The sequence below is a fragment of the Urocitellus parryii genome, unplaced genomic scaffold (genome assembly GCF_045843805.1).
Source record: "Urocitellus parryii isolate mUroPar1 unplaced genomic scaffold, mUroPar1.hap1 Scaffold_321, whole genome shotgun sequence".
In the NCBI taxonomy this organism is placed as follows: domain Eukaryota; kingdom Metazoa; phylum Chordata; class Mammalia; order Rodentia; family Sciuridae; genus Urocitellus; species Urocitellus parryii.
This window is the reverse complement of record NW_027552943.1, coordinates 186902-198901: the sequence shown is the minus strand read 5'-3', so window position 1 is coordinate 198901 and position 12000 is coordinate 186902. Positions and strand designations below refer to the sequence as shown.

Genomic DNA, 12000 nt, shown 5'->3' with positions numbered 1-12000 from the left:
AGGCTCTGTTGTTCCAGGTGAAAAACACCAGGAAGCGTTCCACCGTGCTGCAGGGATTTGAAAATTGTTGGAGTAAACCAGCTCATGATCACATTATCTTTTTTTTTTTTTAGTTGTAGATGGAAACAATATTTTATTTATTTGTTTTTATGTGGTGCTGAGGATCGAAGCCAGTGCCTCACGCATGCAAGGCAAGCACTCTACCACTAAGCAACAACCCCAGCCCTGGCCACATTATCTTATTCATGTGACACTGCAGTATGCCCTCTAAGTTTGGTGGCCTCAGCTGGCCCACAGAGCCCAGTGTACTGTGATCCTCAGCATCTGTTGGGCCCGTGCTTCACATGCCAGGGAGTGTCAGACCTGGCAACGAGTGCTCCCTGCTGCCCGGCCCTCACAGGGCCCTTGTCAGTGTCCAGCACTCTCTTGGGAGGAAGCTGAGTAGAGGGCCAATTGCCCAAAGCTCCATTCTCCCAGCCTGCCTGAGGACCCCAAGTGGCCTCACCAGCTCACAGGGCCTGCTCTCTGGAATGGACTGCCCTTAGTAGAAGACCTCACCCCCAGTAGTAGGTGGAGAGTTGGGGGTGGGGGGCCTTGGAACAGTAGTTTGGAGCCTAGAAAGGGCCACTGAAGACTCAGTCCTAAGTGGATGGGCCATCCCCCTGCATTTAGGCTCCTTGTCACCCAGCCACCCTGCATCTACACCAGTGTGCGCCCTCTGCCACAAAGAGGAGAAAGCCAAGTTCTGTTTGCTCATAAGAATAAGGGGTCTCTCGCCATCTGCTGGTTCCACTTGTTGACAAAGATCCTGCTGTCCTGGAATTGCCCAGAAAGGTTCCCAGGCCATCCTTCTAATGCCAGGATCTGCCAGGCATGCTCTAGCCTGTAGTGGGGTTTTTGAAAGTCAGAGTAACCGCAGGCATGCTGTTGCTCTGTGCAGTGACAGCTGTGCTGCTCTCCTTCCCTGGTGTCCCGTCAGCCTCTGAGGACTACAGGGATGAGGAGAGTGTTGGGGTGGTTCAGGCTTTTTTCGGCCCCTGTGCTGTGGCTGATTGAATGCCAGCACAGGCCAGAGGCTCCTTGGAGAAACCCAGCACCCACCAGAAAGGCTGGGCTGTGCTGTTAGCAGGGTCCTTGGCACCATCACAGTGTAGGACCAGCTTCCACATTGTCCCAGGGCACGTGGAAAGTGTACCTGCAGGACCAGGATCCTCAAGTGTGCCCATCCCTGTGCTCCTTGATGTGCTAGGTTCCCCACCCGGGGAGGCACACTCTTCTGCTCTGTTGCCTTCTCTGCAATGGTTGAAGGATTTGGTGAGGCAGGGTGTTGGAGGCTCAAGGGCTGCCCTCTGACCACCACACAGTGCAGAGTGGGAAGGTTTTAAGGTCACTCACCTCTGCTAGAATTTTCTAATGTGTGAATGAAGGATTCTAACTAAATTTCTAGATCACTCCCAACCTAGAATATCATGTGAGGCTGTTTTGGAGAAATCTCTGAAAATCGTTCTAAGCAAGCCCTGGTCTGTACCTCCTGAGCCTCAGCCAGAGTGCCAGGTTCAGAGAAAGCCCCTGCAACACAGAGGGTAGAGCAGCACAGATTCTTGCTGGACATTTCAGCAGGTGGCCAGAAAAGGATGTGATTAGGATTTCTATGCTCCCTGGGATGGAGGCAGCTGTTTTGCCTTTTGAAGAGAAGCCTACTGCCTTTGTTCAGGATTAATGGCTGGCCCAGTCGGGGTGCCCCACTTTTGTCTAGTACACCTGACTATTGACACCAAGATTTGTTCACCCTCTACCTCCCTTTCCCAGGACACATCGGATAACCATCACTAACTTCTGCCTCGGGAAGCATCTTGTGAGTGAGGGGGACCTGCTGAAGGACCAGAGAGGGAGCCCTGCTTACATCAGTCCTGATGTGCTCAGCGGTACGTGTGGGCTGCACATAGGCAGGCTCTGCAGCAGTGCACACGCTGAACAAGTGTCGCCTGTCAGCAGGCCCTGGGATAGGTGCTAGAGCTTCATTGGTGGCCCAAACCAGTACTCTTCCTCCATATACAAAATCTGCAGTCTAGTGGAAGATGGACTGGTTACACTCAAGCATGAGATTAGTGCTAGGAGATTAGTGCTAGAATTTCACAGAGACCCTAAGAAGGCACTTGCAGGGCTTTCCCAGTAAGTGACATTTAAGCTGCGATCTTTTTTTTTTTTTTTTTTTTTTAAACATTTATTCTTTAGGTGGAGATGGACACAACACAATGCCTTTATTTGTATGTGGTGCTGAGGATCAAACCTGGGTCCCGCCCGTGCTAGGCAAGCACTCTACCACTGAGCCACAAACCCAGCCCCTAAGCTGTGATCTTAAAGAGACCTATGAACTCCTTGGGGCGGTGGTGGGGGTGGGGGTGGCAGGGCTGCCAGTGACCTGGCTTAGGCTGAGTATCCCAGAGGTAGCATGGTACACTGGAAGAACTTCAGACTCTCAGACAGTGAGCTTAGTTGATGGGAGTTGGAGAGAGGTGGGCAGAGGCCTGATCACACGAGTTCAATCAACATGGGCTGTTGAGAAACACCATTTGTCTCAGGTGTGAAAGGAAGCTGCTGAGCCAGCCTCAACCAGGTACACCTCAGTGGACTTCATGCATCCATTCTACTCGTCCTTGCTGGGCCTACCAGATCCTTTGTTCTATAAGTCTAGTTCTAGGAACTTTTTTTCCCCAGTACAGAGGATTGAACCCAGGGATGCTCTGCTCCTGAGGATATTCCTCAGCCTTGTGTGTGTGTGTGTGTGTGTGTGTGTGATCGAACCCAGGGCCTTGTGCAAGCATTCTACCAACTGAGCTATATCCCCAGCCCACCCCAGCCCTTTTTATATTTCATTTTGAGACAGGTTTTTTTACTAAGTTGCCCCGGCTATCTGCAGTCATGAGATCTTCCTGAGTTGCTGGGACTGCAAACGTGCATAGCCATCCTTAGCTGCTCTAGGTACTTTGGATGTAGCAGTGAATAAGCAGATGAACACTGCTGCCCTCAGGGAGCTCCCTTCGATGGAGATGAAGCAGGCAGTACACAAATATGTAAACTGTTGAGCTGTCACCTGCTGTCATATATCCAAGTGGCAGGCACTGTGCTGAGCACACGGTGTACATAATTTGCTTAGAACCACACAGCTACCCTGCACGGGAAATAGCCCAAGTCCCTTTTAATAGATGAGGAAACCAAGGCTTAGAGAGATGACATTTCTTGTTAAAATATCATAGCTAAGGGGTTGGGGATGTGGCTCAAGTGGTAGCGCGCTCGCCTGGCATGTGTGAGGCACTGAGATCGATCCTCAGCACCACATAAAAATAAAATAAAGATACTGTGTCCACCTACAAAAAACTAAAAAACAAATATTAAAAAAAAAAATCATAGCTAACAGTAAACCTGAAAACTGAGCCTCATTTCAGGGATGCCTCCCATTAAGCCCCATGCCCCTATTCCACTGTAGACTCTGTTTCCTTCCCTGTTCCCCTGGTCCTCTGCAAAATTGGATCCCTCCAGTCCTGGTCCCTTAGGAACCAGGGACTTAAACCATCTCTCATTCAGGTCATCCCCAACACACTTGTATGCACCCTCTTCTTGCAGCACAGGACCAGCCTCTTCCCAAGTCACATGTCATCCTGGGAGCAGGCTGCTGTGACTTGCCACAAACATTTGAAACCCCTTGGAAGCCTCTCCTGAGCTGTGGCCTTCTGCTGGAGAATGCATGATGACCAGTAAGTCGTCATCCTCCACCAGAGCTTCCTATGTGCCAGGGACAGTGTTGCCACACCCCAGGCCTGGGCATTTTGGATGGACTCCCAGCTTCTGCTGGAAGGATTTGGGTGCCAGGGATGCATCCTAGCTTGCTGAGCACAATCCTCCATGATAGTCCCCAAAGCATCCCTATAGGTGACAGAGCCTGGAAGGTTAGCCAGGCTTCTCCCTCACTCAGGAATGTGAGGTGGGGTCTGAGACATCTGCAGGACTTGGATTGGGGACCAGCTCTTGGTCAAGGCTCCTCCTTGGTGGTGCTATGCAATGGTGGCCTCCATGCTGCTACCTGTGACCTCTCTGGCTGCTGTTCTAGACTTGTGCTAGTAGTCGTGGAGAAGGAAACAAAGGAACCTGCTGCACCAGAAAGAGTCATAGGCAGGAGAACCAGAGGCCTGGGTTATGTGACCTTAGCCCTCTGTGCCTTTCTGTGTACCTCAGTCTCTTCCTGGATTAGAAGCTGAAGTACCAGTGCCACCATGTGCCCCAGGTCTGCCAGTTCATTTATTCTTTATGCTAAGCACAGCCCAGGACATCAGGCACAGGGCTGTGAAAATGGAGACCTTAGGAAAAGTTCTCCTTCCCACTTAGATGCCCTTGCACAAGGCCCTGGGTTCAGTTCCCACACCACACACACACAAAAGATGTCTGGGCTGGGGTTGTGGCTCAGAGGTAGAGTGCTTACCTAGCATGTGCGAGGCCCTGGGTTCAATCCTCAACACCACATAAAAATAAATAAACAAAATAAAGGTATTGTGTCTAACCAAAAAATAAAATATTTAAAAAAAAAAAAAAAAGATGTCCTTGCAGAATCTGCTTGGTCCTCTGATCCTCAAGGTCTTATTAGGTCCAGGTCAGGGCAGAAGTTGCGGGTGTGTTCCTATGGGCCAGCTCGGGCCCTCAGGTCCTGGCAGCAGGGGTGACCTACTAGGTGCTAACAGTAAACCTGAAAACTGAGCCTCATTTCAGGGATGCCTCCCATTAAGCCCCATGCCCCTATTCCACTATAGACTCTGTTTCCTTCCCTGTTCCCCTGGTCCTCTGCAAAATTGGATCCCTCCAGTCCCTCTCTGAAGGAGAGGCAGAGCCTTTTGGGGAGCCCTATGTTCTATATGGGGACCCCATTTGATGGTGCAGAGTCTGGGGAAGGGAAGAGAGTTGTCCTCAAATTGACCAAGGGATTGGTGACAAGTCACTCCTGTTCCTCTTGAGCACCAAGCCCTGGAAAGGTCCAGGGATACTGCAGCCTTGAGAGAACTTGGGATGGGCTCATCTCTACAGAACCACCTGCCAGACAGTCAATTCCCCCACACAGACAGTCCCTTTCCCCACACAGCTAATGCAGCTGGCAGTAGCACCATCCCCTTAACAGATGTAGAGACAGGCTCTGATAAGAAGGTTCCATGGTACTCCATGAAGGTGCAAACCAAGGCCTGTGCCACCACTTCCATGTACATCACATTCCCATCTCCTTAAGCTTCTGACCTTCACTGGGCCTAATAAGACCTTGAGGACCAGAGCTCCCTGCCCCAAAGGCATCCTCAGCTACCCAGAATGCTTTGGGGCCTGAACAACCCACTACAGGGTGACCCAGAAAAGTAGTGTTGCCCAGGCAGTGCTGGGCTCCTAGTGAAATGACAAGTGTCCAGAAGCGTCTCTTCCACACCATAGAGAGCTAAGTTGTCTGTGGGGATTTGGACTGCCTCAGCCTGCTAGTCCACAGGATATATCATAGTCCTGGACTGGGAAGGGGCTTGGAAGGCTTCAGTGGTTCTCACATTTTGCATTTGGAGGAGTAGGTCAGGCAGCGACTGACCAGTGAGAGGTGCTCTATTGCTGGATGGAGAGATAATTGGTTGCCCTGAAAATAGGAAAGCAACAGGCCTTTTGCAGTTAGACATTGGCCACTCATCTGCTGTGTGGCCTTGGGCAGATAACTTTGCTGTTGCCTGAAGGACAGTTAGTAAAATGAGTGTTTCTTCCAGTGCTGTCAAAAAGCCAGGACTCAGCCAGGTGTGGTGGCACACATCTGTAATCCCAGGGGCTCAGGAGCCTGAGGCAGGAGTATCGCGAGTTCAAAGCCAGCCTCAGCAAAAATGAGGCACTTAAGCAACTCAGTGAGACCCTGTCTCTGAATGAAACACAAAATAGGGCTAGGAATCTGGCTCCGTAGTCGAGTGCCCCTGAGTTCAATCCCCAGTACTTTAAAAAAAAAAAAAAAAAAAAGGTAAGGACTCCATTAGAATTAGAATCTGCTTCCTTCTTTCCTAGTGTCTTAGTCCATTTCCTGTTGCAATAACCATGTGCCAGAGACTAGTAATTTATGAAGAATAAAAGTTTATAAGCTAGGGCTGGGGTTGTGGCTCAGTGGTAGAGTGCTCGCTTGCATGCTTGAAGCACTGAGTTCCATCCTCAGCACTACATAAATGTAAAATAAAGATGTTGTGTTCACTACTAAAAAATAATCATTAAAAAAATTTTTTTTTTTAAAGTTCAAGCTAGACACGGTGCTGCACGCCTGTCATCCCAGCCCATTTTGGGAGGCTGAGGAAAAAGGATCACAACTTCAAAGCCAGCCTGGACAACTTAGTGATACCCTATGGCAAAGTAAAAATAAGGGCTAAGGAGGGCTGGGGATATAGCTCAGTTGGCAGAGTGTTTGCCTCGCATGCACAAGGCCCGGGGTTCAATCCCCAGCACCACACACACACACCAAAAAAAAAAAAAAAAAAACGGCTGAGGATGAGCTCAGTGGCACAACACCTCTGGGTTCAATCCTCAGAACTGCAAAATGAAAAAAAAGCAACACAGAGTCAGACTGGTTTATAACAGACCTCCTCAAGATAGTCCAGAAACCCCATCAGTCCAGGTGAATCGGAATGAGATTTCAGTGAACCTTAATGGGACATTCAAACCATGGCACAGAGTAAGGAAACTGCAGCACAGAGGTTGACAAAGCAAATGTTCAAGTCTGTTCTGGGCACTGGACTCAGCAGGGAGCACAGCACAGCCAGTGCCTGCCTCTGAGAACTTGCCTTCCGGTGGGGGAGCTGGGAGTGACATAAGAAGGTGGCAATCCGTGCCATGAAGGAACCACAGGATGAGATGAGAGCAGTGGGGAGTGGGAGTGGCTGACTTGCCCAGAGCCACATGGCTGTTCTGTAAACATTATTGACCACTTGCTTTGGGAGCCTCTCTGCTGCCACCAAGTCAGGCCCAGCTCCCAGGGGCTTGTAGTTTGTCAGAGCAGGTGGCATGGTGGAGCGTGATTCCTGCCTACACAGATGAGGGGGTCAGGAAAGGTATTGCCTGTGGAGCCAGGTTTCCTGGCGACAGGGACTCCAAGCAGAAGCTCAGCTACATTGTGCTTGCTCTGGGAGCAAGTGTGTGAAGGGGACCAGGAGTGAGAATGGCAGCTGGAGAGACACCCAGGTGAGATTGTAGGCACTAGCTGACCAGCTGAGGGGTGTCCATGGCCTTTTTTTGCCACTGAGTTTGGTGTTCTCTGCCCCCAGGCCGGCCATACAGGGGCAAACCGAGCGACATGTGGGCCCTGGGCGTGGTGCTCTTCACCATGCTCTATGGGCAGTTCCCCTTCTACGACAGCATCCCACAGGAGCTCTTCCGCAAGATCAAGGCCGCTGAGTACACCATTCCTGAGTGAGTCCTGCGTCCAGGGAGGGGATGGTCCTGCCCTGTGGGCTCATAATGGGAGACAGCACAGGGCGCCCTAGAGTCCTGGGTCAGAGACCCAGCCCTATGGTGCCCTGCTGAGCCCTCTTTCCTCCATCTCTGTGGTCAGGGATGGACGTGTCTCTGAGAACACTGTGTGTCTCATCCGGAAACTGCTGGTCCTTGACCCCCAGCAGCGCCTGGCTGCTACCGATGTCCTGGAAGCCCTCAGTGCCATCATTGCATCATGGTAAGTGGGCTGGCACTGGGCTGAGCACCCAGGTGTCCTGTCTGTCCTGTGCAGAAAAGAGGCCACTCCGAGCCCATTTCTCTGCCAGTCAGATGTCCAGATTTTCCCCTAGACAGAGCCTCTCCCGCTGGGCCAGATCCTGCCAGCTGTGGGATGGGGATTGCCTGAGTTCCCACCACGCCACAGGAAGAGCATTTCTTCTTTATTGGATGAGCAAATGAGCTCAGAGAAGCAGTCAGTTGTATCAGGCCAGAGTGTCTGACCCCAGCCAAGCCTGGAGCAGTGGGGGCTGCCTGGAGCCAGCTTGACCAGTCTGCCTTCCTGCAGGCAGTCCCTGTCATCTCTGAGCGGGCCTTTGCAAGTGGTTCCTGACATCGATGACCAGATGAGCAATGCAGACAGCTCCCAGGAGGTGAGTGGGGAGGGCAGATGGGGAGGGTTCCAGGCGGCAGCCCCTCGCAGGCACAGGGCCTCCTCAGCTTCTCCCCAGCCCTTGGAGTGGGGAAGGAGAAAAGTGTCCCACCTGAGCTGCCACAGCCTGCCTGTGTCCTCCTCAGCTAGCACTCCCATGGTCCCATTACCAGCTTCTAGGAGGCCCACAGCAGGCGGCCCTGCCTGGCCCTCTGAGCTTCCTCTTCCTGCCCAAGTCACATTTCTCTGCCCCTCTGACTCACTGGGTTCTTTCTCACTCTTCCTGCTTTTCATTTTCCAGATGATTCATTCATCCCTGTTTTCTCTTCTCCTGGTTCCCTACGCTGGAGAAAGTGCTAGGCCTTAGTTAGGGTAGGGACCTGGGCACCAGGCAGAAACCGTCAGTGATCATAGGCTGCCCCCTCGATGGCAGGGCTTGGCCGAGCCCTGGGGGAACTCGAGGCCTGAAATACACTGTAAGCACCTCTTCCCTTCCTGGCCTACCTCGGCAAGCAGTGGGCGGGCAGGAGCAGGAGGATCCATGCCCGGGACCACAGCAAAGCATCTAGGCCCTTGAGAAGAGAAAGTTTCAGGCCTACCCTCCACCTCCCACCTTCCCTGGGCTGTTGAGCAGCTGAAATCATCGTCACTAGCACGCACCGAGTGCCCACCCCAGTATGTCTCAGTCAGCCCTCCCCACGGCCTATAGTCTTATCCCGTTCCCAAGGGTAGAAGTAGGTTCAGAGAAAATGATTTCCCCAAAGTCACACAGCTTTGAAGAAGTTAGAGCTGAACCTTGAACCCAAGTCTGATTCTAAAGCCCACTTCCTCTGTGATGACTGGTGCAGTTTCAGTCACTGTCTGCCTGTGTCTGGGGAGCCCAGCAGTGGGCCCCATGTGTAGGACTGATAGAAACACCCCGGGCCTTGCTCTTACCCTTGGTCTACACTGGCCCCTGTCAGGGCTCAGAGAATGTTTGTGAGGGGAGACAGCCACTTCCTCACAGTGAGGAAGCTAATGTCACCTCTCTTGGGTGAGTAGGAAAGGGCACAGGTGTGTGCTGCAGCGATGCCCAGGGGCAGCCAGCAGTGTGCCGTGCCATCAGCCAGAGGCCAACACTCAGGGACCCACACATGGCTCCAGGCTCAGTGGTGCCCAAAGTGCGGTGTCTAGGAAGGACCTCAGGAGCCAGGTGCCATACTCACCCTGTCTTCTCTGTCTGCTGCCCTCTTTGTTTTGGTCCCTCTGGGCCTCACAGGCAAAGGTGACAGAGGAATGCTCTCAATACGAGTTTGAGAACTACATGCGGCAGCAGCTGCTGCTGGCCGAGGAGAAGAGCTCCATTCACGAGGCCCGGAGCTGGGTGCCCAAGAGACAGTTCGGCAGCGTGCCACCAGTGCGACGGCTGGGCCACGACGCACAGCCCATGACCTCTTTGGACACCGCCATCCTGGCACAGCGCTACCTGCGGAAATAGCAGCCTCAGCCAGGGGCACCAGCCCCAGCACCACCTCTTCCGGCCCCCAGCCCTGTTGAGGCTGGGCCCTATAGTGCTGGACTCTCCCAGGCTGCAACAGGGATAGGGCAGGGACAGGGACAGCCCAGGTCACATGTGGGGTCAGCAGAGGTACCACGAAGCTACCTTTTGGAATGATTGCTTGATTGTTTGGTTTTTAAATCTGAGAGGCCTAGATGACTAATCTGCTTTTAATCATGACATTTTAATCTACCTCTGTCTCTAACCACGCTGTCTCTGGACTGAGCGACAGGAGGAGGGAGCCCACCCACTCCCCCAAGCCCTGATCCAGCTGGCGTCTGCCCGGCTTGGGGGCTGCTGCTCCCCACAGTCAAATAAGCTGAAAGTGCAGCTCGCTGCTGGCTCCCAGAATGAGTGCCACCCCCCACTGCCCAGTCCCCCTAGTCTGCGCCATCCCTCCCTTCTGACCCCCGGCCCCTCAATCCGAGCTTTGGAAAACCTTCACCTCATCTTATTCAAATATATTTATTTTTTTACTGAAACCAAGTTCTCTCCCATCCTTAGGTGGCTCAGCCCATGGCCAGTCCCTGTCCCCAGCCTGGCTGGACAGCAGGGGTCCATGGCCCACATGTGGGCTCCCTCCACACCTCCAGGCAAAGAAGGGTCCTCCTTGCTGGACCTCTCTGCTCCCAGCCCACTGGGCTTGTGTCCAGTGATGGGAGTTCTTTCTAAACTTGGCTTTCTCTCATCTCAGTGGCTTTTCTGAGGTGTTGCACATGCGTGTTAGCCCTGCTTCCTTCTCTATCCTTCATGTGGTACCAGGTAACATGGAGCCCAATGTGAAGGGAGCCTGTGACTGGGCTGGAGAGGGTACTGTGGGCCTGGCTGGGGACAGGGCCCTGTTTGCATGCTGTCTTGCCTCCACCCCTGGTGTTCAGAGAATGAACCATGGGGTGTCTCCCCTCCCACCTTGCCTCAGTAGATGGTGTGTCTCCCCCGACAGACCATGGCCAGGGGCCTTCATGGGGTGGGAGGCTTGTGGGGAGAATTGCAGGGGTTGAGGACCTGCCCGCCTGGCCTGAGAACAGCCCTGCTGCCTCTTGAGCCGAGATTTTGAAGTGGATGCCCGTCTTGCCAGAAATGCTGTTCTCACCAGAATGCCCTCCTCTCCCCATTTCCCTCACTGAACCTTGGCTCTTTCTGGTGCCAAGCAAAGACCCTTCCCCAGAGGCCTACCTGCCGTGTGTCCTCAGAGAGTCTGAGTGTCCCCTTCGGGCAGCGTAAGGCCCTTTCTACCTGTCCTTGCTCCCCATTGGGGATGCAACAATGTTTCCCAGAGTGTGAGCTGTCCACCCCCCAACACAAGGGGGAAAAAAACTGACTCACTGTGAGTGACCTTGGGCAAGTTCCCAAACCTCCTTGTGCCTCAGTTTCCCCATCTGGAAAAAATGGGGCAACCTCTTGCCAGCAGTAGCAGGGCCGCCCACGCCCCTTCCTTCCCATGCTCCCAATCCAGCACTTGGGCGCCTTGTGCCTCTGCCTTGGTGGGTCTGTGGGAGCCCACCTGAGCTCAGCACTTACTCCCTGAGCACCCAGCTCTGCCTCTAGCTCAGCCGTCCAGCCGCTGAGAGCCAGGGCATGGTGTTGTGGGGTGGGGAGGCCTCTTTTCTATATTTATTTGCTAAAGAAAATTCTCCTAAGGGAGCAGAAATGTTAGTCGGCCTGGGCTCCCAGCCCTGTGACTGTCCTCCAGTGAGGCTCTGAGGCCTGGCCAGGGCCTGCCTTGGCAGGGCCTCTGCCCAGCAGCCCCTTGGGCCTGCTTTCCATGTGTGATTTGTCTCCTTTTCAAAGCAATATCCTCAGGTCTGCAAAACCCTAGCAGACAGACTGGTTCCTTCCAAGGTCAACCCGTGCGTCTGGTTACACTTCTGGTGAAACACATGAGAGGAGATCGGGTCTGCCCTCACTGGTGTCACACACTGGGAGAAGTCCTATTGTAAAGAAAATGGAAAAAGTCACAAAAAAGTTTGTATAAAGACATATTTTTGTACTACATGGGGACTCTTCCTGCATGTCAGCAATAAAACTTCCTGATCTGGAGCCACTGTGGCCTGTATGTCTGCCGTTCTTGCCCTGCTCCATGCCTCCCTCTCTGGCCCCCACCCCACCCTGTCCCTTCCCATTCCAGCAAGGCAGGTCCTGGCAGTTCTGGGCTCTGCTAGCAGGGGCACCCCAACCCCAGTTCAGGTGGCCAGAACAGGGAGGGGACTCGGGATGAAAGCTGCCTGCTTGACCTGGCCAGGCAGGAGGGGTCCCAGAGCCTCTGCAACTGGAGAGTTCTGATTCTTTCCGTCAAAGACTGGTGTGGCCAGAAAGACTGCCCACATGTCCATGCCTG

At 53.1% G+C, this 12000-nt stretch overlaps 1 protein-coding gene across 1 annotated transcript; it reads left to right on the top strand.

The window, feature by feature from the left end:
- Positions 1 to 1809: 1809 nt before the first annotated feature.
- Stk40 (serine/threonine kinase 40) lies at positions 1810 to 11707 on the top strand (the record flags this gene model as incomplete). The annotated part of the gene is made up of 5 exons (XM_077794569.1): positions 1810 to 1925; positions 7308 to 7452; positions 7595 to 7714; positions 8042 to 8126; positions 9384 to 11707. Coding segments are annotated over 5 exons (685 nt in total), but the record flags the coding sequence as incomplete, so codon positions are not given.
- Positions 11708 to 12000: the final 293 nt, after the last annotated feature.